This window comes from Urocitellus parryii, chromosome 4 (genome assembly GCF_045843805.1).
Source record: "Urocitellus parryii isolate mUroPar1 chromosome 4, mUroPar1.hap1, whole genome shotgun sequence".
Taxonomy (NCBI): domain Eukaryota; kingdom Metazoa; phylum Chordata; class Mammalia; order Rodentia; family Sciuridae; genus Urocitellus; species Urocitellus parryii.
In genome coordinates, this window is record NC_135534.1 from 191,143,933 (window position 1) to 191,160,366 (window position 16,434).

The following is a 16,434-nucleotide window of genomic DNA, read 5'->3' on the forward strand; positions in this document are numbered from 1 at the left end:
GCAAATTAAGAATATGTGATATGTAGCTAAACATGCTGTTTTTAATCTGATTTCATTTATAACCAAATCGATGCATTTCCTGTTCAGTTGTTAAACCTCTGAATTCTTGGGTCTATCCTCACGGCCCTGCCGTTGTTGTTTAATAGTTGTGTTTTCTTTGTAGTTTGCCATGAAAAAACTTTCCATCACCATTTTTATAAAATGATGGACATGAGTGTACCCCATGCAGCTTGGGCATGGCGCACTAACAGTGGTTTGCAGTTTCTCAGGTGTAAATCTTACTATTCCCTTGGACTTGCCTGTTTGTTTGCTTTTTGGTGGTGGTTCATGAGGTGATGGTTGGGTTAAAAATATTTCATCTAAGCCTTTAATAGAACAAATATCTGGTAGAATATTCATTTCTTCAAACACCATTATGAGAAAGTAATAGAGAAGCACAAAGCCAGGAGTGGCATTTCATGATAATGCTGAGCTGAACATCATGGCCACCACAGAGCAGAACACTTACTCCCTGCCTCATCAGTGTGCCAGCACATTCAGACATCTCAATAGTCTTCATGACCATATGAGTTTCTTATTCCCTTTTTATAGGCAAAACTGCAGCTCCAAGAAGTGACTCACCAAATTTATCCAGCTAGTAAGTTATAAACCTGAATCTGAACCCTAATCTGTCCAACCATTTCATCTTATAAAGATTCCACAGGCTTTCTTGAGTAGGTTGGCCACACTGGCTACAAGACCAGTGCAGCCAGCATTACCTTTTTCCTCTGTGGATCATCTTTTTAACTCCACCTTGTGTACTGCCCTGTTCACAAATGACTTCATCTCTGACTTCACACAAAATGGAGGCAGTTTTCCCACTTCTACCTCATGAACTTCACAGGAGCCTGTTGGGTACTGCTCAACAGGATAACTGTTTGCATTTTGAAATAGATCTTTCCTTGCATAGAACCATCATAAGAAACAGCAGGTCTCAGTGTCCCTCTTTTCTGCACTAAATGCAGAAGCACAGCCTACCCCCTTCATTGCATACCAAAGATGCTCCCACAATGTTTCCAAATGCCTCCCTGAGAAGACAGGACTACCCCAAGGTTAGAGCTACTGAATGTGAAACTAGAAGACACTATAATATTAGGTATATCCTTCCCTACCCAAAATAACCCAAAATTAGGTCTTATTTGGTGGTGTATCAACCACTCCAAGAATATAAGTTCTATTTTGAGTGACCTTGAACAAGGTAGCCAAAGTGTCACAGCCTTGGTTTCAGGGGATGACAATTAGACCCATATGCCCTAGTGAATAAGCAGATGCTCCTTCCTGGCTCTTCCCAGCTCCTCTCTTTGTCCCCTGCCCTGAGCCACTTTGGCCCACCCATCTTGGAAAATATGGTGAGATCATTGCCTAACTTACCTGCTGCAAAGTTAAGGAGGAAAGATGAGTAGAGAAATGAATTCAACTGGGAGAGGTGCAGTCCCAGCCTCAGTGTAATTATCTCGGAAGGACACCAATGGAGAGGAGGTTGCTAGTCCCTGGTGGGTTACGTAGGCAGTTTTCCAGTTTGGTAATGGAGAATTTTTCTACAAATTGGAGCTGAAAACTGTTGTTTTTACTAAAAATATATTTCTTGGCTCTTTTGGAATATCTTGTACATTAAGACCCTTAACAAGGATTTATAGAGGATACTTCCATTAAATTGAACATGATTTAGACCAAATAAAACTGACTCAAGTTCTGATAGTTTATTTCACCAATTAAAAGAAACTCAAAATGCCAACTTTTTGTAATTGTGATGGTGGGTTAACCACTTTGGGATTGTTTCAGAGCTCTGGGCCACCAGGCAAACTAAAACTAGAAAAGCAGAAATGAGGGTGTTAGACTCTGCAAGGCTCCTAGGTTCTTGGTTTCTTCATGTAAGAAATAGGTCCCCCACAGCAGGTCTGGGATGGAAGTAAAGTTTTGCCTCTGTCCCGGGCTGCATCCTACCTTCTGAGGCCAGAATCCCAGTACTTTCCGGAGGGAGTCAGAGCTGTACCCTGCACCATCTAAACAGACCTCTGCACCCACAGAGAGAATAAAGGCCTGTAAACCCATATTTATTTACTTATTTATGCTGCTGGGGATTGAATCCAGGGCCTTGCAAATTCTAGGTAAGTGCTTCCCCACTGAGCAACATCCACAGCCCCAAATCCCAGATTCTTTTCTTTTTAAGAGTATTTTAAATGTATGTATTTTTTAGTTGTAGATGGACACAGTTCCTTAATTTATTTTTATGTGGTGCTGAGGATCAAACCTAGTGCCTCACACATGCTAGGCAAATGCTCTACTACTGAACTACAACTCCAGCCCAAATCCCAGATTCCTAATCCACTGATCTTGGCTTCTTTCACCTTTAGACTCTTATCTCCCAAAACTCCATGAACTGCACACTGACAAGAGGTTGTCCTGTGTAAGAAGCAGCTGACAGTGCGTCTTCCCTGCTGCTGGGGGCCATCAACACCAGTGGGTAATCTTACACTTTTCTTCCCTTCTGCACTCAGCACCTGCCCAATTAATGGTTGTAGAATGAATAAATGAAGGAATTAAGGAATGCAGACCATTTTTTACTGGGACTGGTGGAAAGACATCCAAGGAGAAAGCTGAAAAGGGGAGACAAACACATTTTCTCACAGAATTCAAACTTACTTTCCAAACATTTTAGCAACACATAATGAAAAGAGCAAATAAAATAAAAAATAAAACATGAACTGAGTCCAAAACAGCTCCAGGGAGAGCTATGGCTTGCTATTTGGACTAGTCAGTTCCCTGGATACCATTGTCTAGTCCTTTGGCACAACTTGTTATGTGGCTCTGTAGCCATACAACCCCTGGTTCACACTCAGAGCTCTGCAGGCCTCCCAGCCCTTCAGCTTCATCCCCCAACCCCGCCCACGTGTGCCCACGGTAGGGCCTTCTCTGCTCCCAGAAGCAAACAGGGCCTAACCGATCTCTGGATCATAAAATACTAAAAAGGAAGACAACACCAAATGAGGCTCTGCATCCCCAGCCCCAGCAGCCACTGAGAAAGGCCTGGTTCCTTGTCCAGAAACAGAGTGCTCAGCCCACGCCCCAAAGGAACTGCTTGGTCCAAAAGATGGAAAAGATGAGCAGCAGAGTGACACTGAGGATGACAGCCATCAAGTAGGCAAAGATGCGGAACTGAGGGTGACGGAAACACTCCCTCAGAGAATAGTGGCTGGGGATGGGGATGGGCATAGGCCTGGTGGCCGGGGCAGTGTCCTGGGAAGGTGCAGTCTGGTTCCCAGGCTCGAGGCCTAGGTCCAGTGTGTAGACCCGAGGCTGGCGCAGGAAGTAGCGGCTCTTAGGCTGGTCCTTGAGACAGAGCTGCCGGCCCTCCAGGATGACGTGGTGGGGCTCCAGGCGGAGGAGGCTTAGCATGGCAGTGTCCGTGGGCAAGTCAGTGACGGGCTGCCCCGAGGCCAGCACGGTGGGCTGGCGACAGAGCGGGCACAGCAAGCGGCGCCGGGCCGGAGTCACCAGGCTGAGGTGGGCCAGGCATTCCACACAGAAGGAGTGGCAGCAGTCCAGCACTTTGGGGGTATGGAATGTGTTGTTGAAGGGGTTCCAGCAGACAGGACACTCAGCCTCGGGCTCCCGGCCCTGGGGCTCGGTCATCCTCAGACCACACTGGGAGGCCTCACAGGGGATGTCCTGGCAGGAAAAAGGAGCAAAGGTTCACCCGTGAAACTCTGTCCCTGAGCTGGTCTGAGGCTCAGCGTTCTGAGGCGTTCTGTTCAGTCCCATTTTACAGAAGCAGCTTAGGTTCAAAAGCGTTTTCTTCCAGAGCACCTTGTTTCTAAGCCATTCAGCTACGTCTATGTACTCAGCTTCCCCTGCGTCAGGGTGAAGGCCTGAGTCACCACCACCCCAACCAACAGCACCAGATGAACTGGCAGTGGAGGGAACTGCACCCTGGCTTTGTGGATGGCTTTGGGAATGTTCCTTGTGGTCACCGTGTTGGCCCTTGACTGCCCTGAAGTCAGAACCATGGTTCACCCATGGTTGGGGTTTTGCTAGAGGACAGATCCTCCCTTCCCTTAAATCTCTGACCAGGGCAAGATGGTCTTTGTCAATTCCCTGTCTGACCTTCCTGTGGGAGCAAATGCCAGGCCTGCTTTCCTCCTCCGCCTGGTCTAGAGGGCCAACCCTCCAGAGCTGCCTGGCCCGCTCCTAGGCCTGATGAAGAGGCCCCTGGGAAAGCTTTTCCCCTTGATCTGGGACCTCGAGCTCAGGCCCCCAGATCAGCCCTCACAGAGCCTCTCCCTGGCACTCGTGTCTCTTGGATCCCCCACCCTGCTTTGTCCAGGGAAACCATCAAGACACCCACCTGGGCTTGTGCGGGCTGCAGCGGGATCAGGCAGAATACTCACAAGTGCCTGAGGTTCTGGTCTCTCCCTCTCCTGAATCCACAAAGCTTTGGGAAACTGCCTTCTCACCACCAAGCCCGGGGCCGTCTCCATGGCAGCAAGATCACAGCACCTGGAGCTGCCAGGTGGCCCAGGCTGCAGCCTGTTAAGCGCACCTGCCTGGTGCCAAGGCCAGAGAGCTGCTAGGTGGCGGCTGGGAGGTTGGGGACCGAGTTTCCCCCACACACACCTGGGGCGTGGCAACCAATTGAACTTGGAAGCCAAGTATCTGCGTGATTGTGGGCGGTTCTTCCCAGACCTGAGGTCCCTGGCCTGGAAAGGCAGGGGTGGCGATTTCCTTTCTGGATCATGGAAAGGGTAAGTGAGTCGTCCGGGCTTCCTCTCCCCTCATTTCTTTTCTCAAATGGCTGGAATCTCTTCCTTGCACAAAAGGGCTGCCTGCCCAGTGCTTCTATTGCTGCAAAATTCACCTGGTTCACGGTCTAAAACTCTGCACGCCAGCCTCCTCCGGCCCCCTTGTCCCCTCCTGATCTCTTACCGTGCCCACACAGCCTGCAAACCTTGCTGCCTCCTGCTTTGTTCTTAGAACACAGCCAGCCAGCGCTGAGATCTGCGAGTCCCACAGCTGGCCATCCTGCCAGCCTTGGGGACTTAAGGAGAGCAGTCAGAAGGGAGCAGCCCCAGCCCTGCTTCCCTGTTTCAAATCAAAATGCTTGGCTTGTTATCTATTTCTCATCTTGGCCCTTTCAATTATTTAAATAGCTGAGTTTTTTTGGTGGGGGAAGGTTTAAAAACCACTTCTCCCTCCTAACACTCACTTGGCAGATGGAGATAAGTGACTCACCCCAAGCCACCTAGCTGGTTCTGGTGACACTGGGACCCGAGTCTTTGGATTCCAAGTCCACCACCATGCTGCTGTCACAGAAACAGAACAGCATCCACTTAGCCCACAAGCCCGGGGTGTGCTGTTGGCTAGGCAGAAGTGCTCTCCTTTTACTGGTTCTTTACAGCCATAAGAATCTAATGGTAGGAACCTGGGAACTATGCAAGGGCAGCTTTGGGGGCTGTGAGTCCCTTGGACCCCTGATATGGCCTCATCTCCCCTGACAGACCTGACACCTGGAGCAGAACCTACTTACTCTCTCACCCATGGCATCCTGGTTTTCTTCTAGAAACTCGGTCACTGCACCACACAGGGAAGAAGGAAATTAGGATAAGCAAGATAAGATGGCTCAGCCCTAACAGAAGCACTTGACCAAAGGACTGTACCAGTGCTTTATTCAGTGGACCATTCATTCATTCATAGTTATTGAGTGCTTACTGTATGCCAGGCACTGTGCAAGGCATTGCATCAGTGGGCAAAATCAACCCGTCTTTGACCTCGTGGCTCTTGGAGCTAATGAGGCAAGGATATGTGTAATGAGTGATGAGCAATGAAGAAGTGCAGCCGGAGAAAGGCAGGAGGTGGAAGGGCTTGAAGCTCAGGAAGCATCTGAATTTCTTTCGGGGAGGTGGTCTGATCTGTGTTACTATTTCCATGTTTCAAATGGCATTCCAGCTTCAGATAGAGGACAGATTGAGAGGGACAAGACTGGAAATGGAAGGCCAGTTAGGTGATGGTGATGTGTGACATTAGTGAGCTGAGGGTGAAGAGGACAAAAGGGGACAACATTAATGATGTCTTTGGAGACAGAATCAACCAACTTCCCAGAACCAGATGTAGACCCTGGAGCCAAGCTGTGGAGCTCACGAACCCAGCTCTGCTGCATCCCACAGGTGCTGCATCCCACAGGCCTCAATTTTCTCTTGTGAAAAGAAAGCTAAGAGGAGCTAGACTTTTAGGTAGGCCCAGTGCCCAGTTAAGGACTGTGTAAGAGGTGGTTGGCCTTATTTCTGCAAACCGATTAGAGAGAGAGGAAGAGTTACAGTTGACTTCAAAGCCATGAGAACATTTTCTCCACTGATCTTTGAGGAGCCCCTGAATTCCAGCATCACAAACAGAACTTCAATCATTATCAAAAACCTTAAAGTGTTCATAGCCTTGACTCAGAACTGGAAACCTATTCCATGGAATTAATCAAGGGCCTGTGCAAATATTTGATTACAGAGATGCCCAAGGCCTTGAGCAGTGGTGAGCTACAGATGATCACCTCGTTATCGAATACTAGGAGGCTGACGAGGTGAATTCTGCTCTATCTGTGGAAGGGACATTCTGCAGCCTTGGAAATGATGGGATAAAACATTTATTAATATGGAACTATATCCATGATGTAATGTGAAAAAGAACCAGCTATAAAACCACATGACAGGGGGCTGGGGATGTGGCTCAAGCGGTAGCGCGCTCGCCTGGCATGCGTGCAGCCCGGGTCCGATCCTCAGCACCACATTCCAACAAAGATGTTGTGTCCGCCGAGAACTAAAAAATAAATATTAAAATTCTCTCTCTCTCTCTCTCTCTCTCTCTCTCTCCTCTCTCACTCTCTCTTAAAAAAAAAAAAAAACCACATGACAACACAATCCTATTTTCAAAGAAAACTGTCTGGAAAGATAAGCAACCAAATATCAACAGTGCCTATCTCTGGAGCAAGACTATCAATTGTGTTTTATTTTTAAAATTCTCTTACCTGAAAATTTGAACTTTATTCCAGATCAGCTTGTCTCACTGTTCTTAAAAATCTCTCCCCTTTCCCCCCAGATCAGAGCTATCCTTTCTGAAGATCCACGGCCAAGGCTGTGGAGGGCTGAGGAGGAGGAGGATGGTGACTAAAGCCTGGCCCTTATCAGTGAGGCACCCGCTGTGCTTCCAAGGTCAGCTGGTCAGAGGCCAGTCTCTCCAGGAGACATTGTGCCATGGATCATCCACCACCCCCAGACCAGGGCAGCTCAGGGACAGTGAATCCTAAACACCACCCTGTGCACGAGTCATTACCAAATATCAACTGTCTGCAGTGGCCCCCATTGTTTCCAACACCAACATGACAGAGATAGGGAACTGGCAGAAGAACTGTGTGGCAACACCACTAGATAATATAATCGCCTTTAACCGCTCGTTTCTATTTGCAAAAGGCCGTTTGATTCTCTAAAACCACCCTATGAAGGAGGCAGAATGGGAGTAAAGAGCAGGCAGCCTTCGAAACCACACCCTTGCTGATCCTGAATGGCTAAATCTCTGCACTTCATGTTCTTCTGTTAAAGAGGCCAATGACCCCACTTTGTAGCCTGTGAGTGCCCAGCACAACTCAGCAGGAGTTCAGTGCAGAGTTAGCTTGACCATTTTTACACCCATTTGACAGATGGGGAAGCCAAGGAACAAGATGGTGGAGGTACCTGTCCAAGGCTTCAGAGCTAAAAACTGTTGAAGGATGAGCCCAGGAGCCTGCATCCCAGGTCAGAGCCCACCATGAGGCAGTGCTGTCTCCAGGCTCCAGGCCCTGTGACCCCATGTCTCCATGACCCTCCCTGGCTCCCTTACCCTTACCTGCTCCCTTGGAGCCCCTTCTCCTTCCTGAGTGCCACCCTGCAAGCATGTGCTCTGCGCTGAGACTTCTGCCTCCAGCCTGCCTGGGGCGGGTCTCATTTGCAGCGTGTCTAGCTCTCTCTGCTGCAGGCTTCCCTCTGATGACTTTGGACCGTCTGTGTGTACAGGGGGCACTTGGGAGCTTCAGTCTCTTCATCCCCCACCCCCACCCTGTGAGTCACTCTCGCTCTGTCTCTGAGGGGGTGGAAGTCCACTCACCCTCGCAGGCCTCTGTTCTGTGTGGGGCTCGTCTTCTTCCGCTGTCCTAGACTGTTTGGGCTGCTTCCTGCTGACCTCTCCTGACTCCTGCACAGCCGGGCTTTGACCAAAGGCAGGGTACCCTACAGACCCTCCCACCCTTCCCCCTTCTAAGCACCTGCAATAAAAAGACAAAGAGCTCTTGCAAAATGCAAATAATCCAGTGGAAAAAATGTCAGAGGAGAGGCAGTTTAGGATAGGCAGGGAGAGTCTGGGTTCTCCAGCAAGTGGGACTTGTAGGTCTGTGTGGGGTCAGAGTCCTCGCTCAGAATCCAGACTCTGCTTACTAGCAGCAGAGATAAGCAAACTACTTAACTTCTCCAAGTCTCAGTTTCCTCCCTGAAAATGGGGACAATAATCCATGTACTTGACCAGCAGATTAAATGAGATAATACACAGACTATAACAGTGAATGGCACTCAGAAACCCAAGTAAATGTTAACTAGACCTGTTAAAAGTTTTTACAATCAGGCAAGTCATGAGAAAAGAAATGCAAATGGAATATATGTATTTGTATACATATATATGTGATTATTATATACATGAAAATATAAACAAGTATGTTTGGTTCTGCGATCTGTGCCATGGCCTCACTGTCTTCCAAAAGACAGCAAGGACGTCTTCCATCACCCATATCGTGTCCCCAATTATATTCATGTCCCCTCTAACCTTCTCCTTGTACTTATAGTCCTCTGATTCTATTAGTGATCTTTTCAATGGCATTTGGAGAATAAACAGAAATAAATAAACGTATCTGATTGGGGATGTAATCAAATGCCCCAATTCCCCGATTTGATTTTGTTATTTGAATAGGCAATACATTCCCATGGATCACCTGAGAGAGGTTTGATTTTGCAAGGCAACTCTCCTCTTCCAGCTACCTAATTTCCCTAGAAATTAAGGTAATATGTTTCTTTGCTTCTTTCCAAAGGCAAAAATTCAAACAAAATGTTCACGTGTTCCTCTTTCTCCTTTTACCCAAATGTGCACATTGTATGGGCCGTAATAAGCCTCTCCTTTTTCACTTAATAATGTGTCTGAGATGTCATTCTGTGTGAGTACATAGTTTTCTTCAGTTTTTAAATTTCACTGACTAGCTATACCATAAATTGCTTAACCAATTCCTTATTGATCTAATCCCTTAATTTTAAATATATAAAAATTGGATGGAAGAATAAATGCAGAAATGACTACAGACTTCAGCCTAGCTTAGATTGTGTGAAAATAAAATTGTAGACTTTGGGAAGTTTGAGATCTCTGAAGAAGACCTCAAAACAGTTTTCTGAGTGGAGACAGTGTGATGTGATTCAAATTAATACACAGTCCTTCCGGTTCCTCTCTGATTCGGAATTCCTCGCTTTCCTCTCTCTCTGCTGGTTAACTAAGGTCAGTGGGGATTCAAGACACTGAGGATCCAGTGTGTATTTGACAGTTTGGAAGTCATGCATCCCGGCTTGACAATACCAGTGCAAAACATGACATGTTCATATATCTGTTTTAATAATTTAATTCCCCAGGAGTAGCCAAGAGATATGTTTTGGTTGCATGAAGATGTTCATTGCAGTTTTATTTTTAACCACAAATGATTGACAACAGCCCAAAAGCCCATCAGTTAAGTAGAAAACTTTATCATCATTTAAAATGATGTTCCAGAAGAATTTTCATTGACTTGTAAATATGGTCACAATATACTATAAATGCAAGAGGGAAAACGGTTTACCAACGGATTTGTATAGCAGGAGGCAGATTTTATAAAGTCAAATTTATGTATAAAGACTAAACATCCCTGGTTATCTCTGGGTGAGAGGTGCTAACATTTTCATTTTCTTCTTGCCGTCTGTATTTCCTAAGTTTTCAAATGAATACATATTACTTTTGTAGTAAGAAAGCTATCTTGGAAAATAAGTCAGAGTCTTCTGCAACTCGGAATCCAGAACTTAAAGGTAAGCAGGTGGGGCAGGTAAGAAAGCAGTCAGGGCACAGCAAGCAGTGAGATAAACAACACAGGTGGGGGCCATTTTCCGGGTCACTAGTTGTTTAGCGGTCACTAAGTGTCTAGTGAGTAAACGCATCATCATAATGTCTGTGGGTGGTCAGGACCACGGAGTCCTTTGCAAACAGTGGAAAATTTTTCTGGGGAGATTCCCAGGAGAGATAGTGAGGCATCTCAGGAATCTGGGAGTTTAATTTAGTTTATGCCTGGGGTGGGGGTGAGGGGCGAGGTCAGCCAGCTGGAAAAGCGCCTGGCCTAAGCAGTACCCTGGATCTGGGCAAGCACAGTCATGAGACTTGGTGGAGCCAAGCCAGGCGTGGTGCAGAGGCAGGTGCTGCTGCTACAAGCCATCTGGGAAGGAACAGGGAAGCAGGTCAGTGGGCAATGGAGGATGGAGAAGACCGTGACCGAGGTGGGTGGGCTTTATGATTAGGTGATGGCCATTGTTTGGCAGGTCCCAGCCAAAGGTGGGTGACTCCCCATCTCCACTCACTGTGTTGCTTAGGACTGCCCAGAGTCTAGGACAGCCCCAGCCCCACACACATGGCCTGGGGATGAGAAATGCAGGGCTCACACTCATTCTGAAGTAGAATCTGCATTTTACAAGATCCTTAGGAGATTCAGAGACACAATGCAGTGTGAGTCGTGATTTGGGAGAAAACCACTCAACATGCTCCTTGGCTCGAAATGATTTACTCATCTCTAGGTTCATAAGGGATCCCAAGGACACGACAGCCTAGGGAGGCTGGTGAGTCCCCACCTGGGATTAGGAGTCCCCCGCATTGGGTTTGTGTGTCGTCAGAATTTCCATTGCAAGTCACAGTCTCTTATGCAAAACCTTTGCAGCCGAATGTGTTTTAGAGCTTTTCATATTTTAGGAAGGTAATATGCATTTGTCATCCATTGAACAACTCTCCCAATGTGATCTGGGACAATATTCTGCAGTTTTTCATGAACATTGACACCAAAAATAATAAAAACAAGATCAGATCAAGTTTGGACACAAAGTTTAATGGGAAAAATTTTTTCAGAGCTTGAGATTTTAAAATTGTGACTAAGGATTATGGGCTGCTTTGTTTTGTTATTTTATTTTACTTTTAGACTGCGTCACTTGAATAAAGATAGAAACACTGACATGATGCTACTTCCCAGCCTCAGACTTTGCAGGAATTACATGATCTGGATATATATATATATATTTTTTTTTTTTTTTTTTCAGTACCGGGATTGAACCCAAGACCTGACCTTACACAGGCTAGGCAATTGCTCCACCACTGAGCTCATCCCCAGTCCTTTTTTAAAAATTTTGAGACAGGGTCTTGCTAAATTGCCCAAGTTGGCCTCAAACTTGATATCCTCCTGCCTCAGCCTCACAAGAACTAGATATTCCTTCACGTACTTCATCTTTTTAAAAAATATTTAGTTAGTTAGTTTTAGGTGGACACAATATCTTTATTTTATTTTTATGTGGTGCTGAGGATTGAACCCAGTGCCTCATGCATGCTAGGTGAGCGCTCTACCACAGAGCCACAACCCCAGCCCCATACTTCATCTTTTTAATCATGTCACAGCTCAGGTGGCGTGAATATTCCCAGTTTAACTCAAGGGGCTCTGTGAGGAACAGTTGGATTTTGGTGAAATTAAGCCATTTCACCCCCATAGACACTAAATGTCAGAGCTGAGGCTGGAAGCTTGGTGGTCCAGTGCTGTTCTTCCCTGTGTTCCTGAGGACAGGCCTCTGGCTTTTCAAGTCTTTGTGCCCTGTGTGCAGAGGGCAGGCTCCAGCTGCAGCCAAAGGACAAAATACCTTCTGCATTCGGTGGCTGATATGTTTAGAAACACAGGACTGCGACTCACAGTTCTTCACCAGCTGGTCTGAGCATAAAGCATTTGGTCTTTCAACCTCTCAAACTGCCCACACAGGAGGTCCTTGGTGTGAGCTGGCCCAGGCGTGCAGGCCAGTCCTCCCATGTATTCTGAAGCATTCTCTGCATGAGTCCTGCCACGAAGACATTGGCAGAATTAACTGAGGACTCTTTGTACAAGGAAGGTCTCAAGGACCTCCTCCAAATGGCAGGCGAGAAGGCTGTCAGGCCGGGCTCCACCTCTGCTCTTGAAATGCTTAGATGGCAACACTGGCAAAGGGACCTGGTATGGTGATCCCCTTCCAAATGTAGGTTGAAATTTGCCATGGTGACAATGTTGAAAAGTGATGGCGCATTTTGTTTTTTATAAGTACAAGAGTTTGAACTCAGGGCTTCACATGTGCTGGGCAGGTGGTCTACTACTGGACTACATCCCGGGCCTTTTAAAATGAATTAATTAACTAACTAACTTATTTGCAGTACTGGCAGTTGAGCCCAGGGGTGCTCCAGCACTGAGTCACATTCTCAGCCCTTTTGTTTCTTATTTTGAAACAGAGTCTTGCTCAGTTGCCCAGGCTGGCCTTGAACTTGTGATCTTCCTGCTTCAGCGTCCCAAATAGATAGGATTACAGACATATGTTACTGTGCCCGGTTTGTGGGGCCTTTTAAAGAGGTGATCAGGTCACTAAGAGGGATTGCTGCTTTTCTCACAGGAGGAGGATCATTCTTGCAATGGTGGGTTGATATCAAACAAGCTCAGGCCCTCTCACTGGTTTCTCCACATGTGCCCGTTTGCTCATCTGCTCTCTGCAATGAGTTGAAGCAGCCAAAGCCCTTATCAGAGCTGGACAGAAGCCTCCAGAACTGTGAGCTAAATAAACTTTTCTTTTTATCCAGTCTCAAGTATTCTGTTATAGCGACCTCCACCTAGATTTTAAAGGATGCTGCAAACAGCCTGCGGGGAGCCAGGCCAAGGTCAGCCATGGGGTGAGGCCACTGCAGATTCCCCACTGCAGCAATCCTTGGGGAAGCCAACGGAACGAGACCACCCCAGGGACCCCCAAACAGCAGGGCCATCGACAGCATGGGATGCCTGTCTGGGAAAGCTGCAGCACCAGTGCGCAACTCCAACCTGGGGGAGCTGACGCAGGGACTGAGCCCTGGGGTGGGGCTGCCTCACATCCAAGTATGTGGTACCTGGAGTGAGAGGTGATCTTTAAGACTCAACGTCTGCACAGGCATGGCGGCGCACGTCTGAAATCCCAGCAGCTCAGGAGGCTAAGGCAGGAGGATCAAAGCCAGCCTCAGCAATTCAGCAAGACCTTGTCTCTAAATAAATATAAAAAAGGAACCGGTGTGTGGGGGGGTGCTGGGTTGTGGCTCAGCGGTAGAGCGCTTGCCTAGCACATGTGAAGCACTGGGTTCGATCTTCAGCACCACATAAAAATAAAAGACTGGGGCTTGGCACTATGGCTCACGCCTGTAATCCCAGCAGCTTAGGAGGCTGAGACAGGAGGATTGTGAATTCAAAGCCAGCCTCAGCAAAAGCAAGGCACTAAGCAACTCAGTGAGACCCTGTCTCTAAATAACGTACAAAATAGGGCTGGGGATGTGGCTCGGTGGTCCAGCGCCCCTGAGTTCAATCCCCAGTACAAAAAAAAAAAAAACTGGTCATGTGGCTCAGTGGTTAAGCACTCTGGGTTCAACCCCTGGTACCCGCCCTGCCAAAAAAAGACTTAAATGTCTGCCTTCCTGGAGTTGACCTGGTTTGGGACCTGTCATTCCTTCCTTCTGTACCATTTTTCCCTTTTGGAGTGGGAATGTCTGCCCTAAACCTGTCCTGTTTTGTTCCCTGTCACCACTGGGAATTGAACCCAGGGATGCTTTACTACTCATTTTGAGATGGGGTCTCATTAAGTTGCTAAGTGTGGCAATTACTAAGGCGGCTCTCAAATTTGTGATCCTCCTGTCTCAGCCTCCTGAGTGGTTGGGATTATAGGTGCTCACCATTGCATTTTGTAAGTAGATAACTTATTTTGATTTCACAGGTACACAGATGAGATTTGGAATTTTCAGTTAGTGCTGGAAAAAGTTAAGACTTTGGAGACAGATTTTGGGAACAAGTTGAGATTTGTGGATGGAATGATTTTATTTTTGCCTGAGAGGTAAATGCTAAGGTTTGAATATGTTTTGTCCCCTCCAAAACTTATGTTGATATTTGCCACTGTGAGTGGTAAGAGGTGTAAGGGCCTGTAACAGGGCATCAGGCCATTACAAAGGATTAATGCCTTTCTCCCTGGAGTGGGTTCAGTCTCATGAAAATGGGTTGTTACAAAGCAAGTTCACTCTTGCTGCTCCTCTCTTCCATATAGGCCCATCTGCCCTTCCACTTTCTGCAATGAGTTGAAGCAGCACAAAGACCTCACTAGAAGCCTGCACCATGGCCTTAGGTTTCCAGCCTCCAGAACCATGAGCCAAATGAACTTTTTTCCTTTGTAAATTATCCAGTCTCAGGTGTTCCATTATAGCAACAGTAAACAGAGCATGACAGGACTCTCGGGTCTTTGGCAGTGTCACAAGCAGGAATCCAGACATGTCCCACTTCTTCTGGTCTGCAGGCTCCTGTTCCTGCTTCTCCTCGGGCCTCCTGGCCTCTCCCCTTTCTCTGTGCCCACATTCTCTCTCTCATCTGTGCCCCTCTCTATAGCTGTACAACTTCCCTTCTCTCAGGAAATTTAATCTTTAACTTTTACTGTAATATAGGTCCACTATAGGAAAATTAGGAAACTCAGATGAATATAATAATCCTCAACATTTAGGGCATATTCTAGGGGCTCTTCCTAAATTGTATTCCTTAGCCATGATGACATTTCTATGTGTAGGTGCTATTATCACCATCTTCTTAATTTTATAAAGACCCTGAGGTGCAGAGAGGTTAAGCCACTTTCCCAAGGTCACAGGGCTAGGAAGAGGCATGCTGGGATTTCAAGCAGAGACAATCTCTGACACATGTCTCTCTATATAGAAATTTTTTATAAATCATGTGATCCCCATTTTAAAGTCTCCCTTTTCACCTTATCATCTTTTTATCTAATGAAACAGCCTTTCATAGCTTTTTCTTCAAGATGAACTCATACTGTCTTTTGATGGTAAAAGTGGTATTAGGGAAAAACCTGGGGTTTTTTTGGTCATGTGCATAAAATAGGATGCACCAGCTGATGGATACCTCCAGAGGGCGCCAGATGGAAGGCAGCTGGCCTGGAGAGGGAGGCTTTCCATCCTGAAACCTTTTGTACTCCTGTGACTATGTGAATGTATTCTCTATTTCATAAACCTGGAAGAAGAACCGGGCTCCATGTCCCAAGACCTGAGCTCCCATCTGTTTGACCTTGAGCCACTTTTTGACCTGTTTGACCTTGAGCCACTTTTTCCCATAGATAGACCAGAGGTAATGATCTCCACCCTGCCATCTAAGTATTATTTTCTTGAAAGACTCGGATGAAATGATGATTATGAAAGTTCTATGGAAAATGCAGAGCACTGTATAAAGTTTTTTGTTAAATTCTGGCCTCTTTACTGAAGGCACCAGGGAGGGGGATGGATGTCAAAACCAGTTGGTCCAGGTTCCTCTGTTGCTGGCTCCCTGAGCTAACACTCCCATGGGGCACTCCTCAGCATCTGCACACTTGTTTTTAAAACAAGACTGGAGAGTTCAAGAGCACAGAGTGTTGGCTAGGGTTTGTGGGACAACTGAAACTCTAACTCTTCTACAGCCATAGCACAATTTCCTTGGAAAACTGTTGGGCAGTATCTATGAAAGTGACCATGTGTGAGTACAGGATACAAGTCCATTGCTGGTTACAGAATGAGCACATATACATGCAGATGTTCACCAGAGGACCTGTTGGCAGAAATGTCCACAGCAGCGCTACCTGTGAGAATCTGAAACTAGAAACCACCTGAAGGCCCATCCATAGTTAAATGGATAAATCACGGCATTTTCACATAATGTACAATGAGCAATGAAAATGAGGGGTATTCAGCTACATACAATATGGGTGAATCTCTTAAACGTGTTGAGCAAAAGAAGCCTGACCAAAAATAAAAAAGAGTACATGCTTGTTCCACTTAAATGTCTTGCTGCGTAACAAGCCATTCTGAAACTCAGGGTCTTAAAACAATGATTTATTATTTCTCATGATCTCGTGGGGCTAGCTGTGGAGTTTCTCTTCTGATATCCTGAGTTTACTTAGCACTGAGCTGCAGAGCTGGCTGGGTTGGATGGCCCAAGGTGACCTCATTCGCATGACCTTGCTCTGGAGATGCTTGGTTCTTCTCCATGTGGCCTAGATGACCCTCTTTATGTGGCAGTCTGAG

General features: G+C 46.6%; 1 protein-coding gene across 1 annotated transcript; it reads right to left on the minus strand.

Annotated features, from left to right (window-relative positions):
- Positions 1-3,093: 3,093 nt before the first annotated feature.
- Positions 3,094-3,672, minus strand: Rnf183 (ring finger protein 183). The gene has a single exon (XM_026393360.2). The coding sequence runs from the start codon at positions 3,670-3,672 to the stop codon at positions 3,094-3,096; it is 579 nt and encodes a 192-aa protein (XP_026249145.1).
- Positions 3,673-16,434: the final 12,762 nt, after the last annotated feature.

Coding starts and splice junctions, on each gene's coding strand:
- Rnf183 (XM_026393360.2), bottom strand. CDS start 3,672: ATGACCGAGCCCCAGGGCCGGGAGCCCGAGGCTGAGTGTCCTGTCTGC.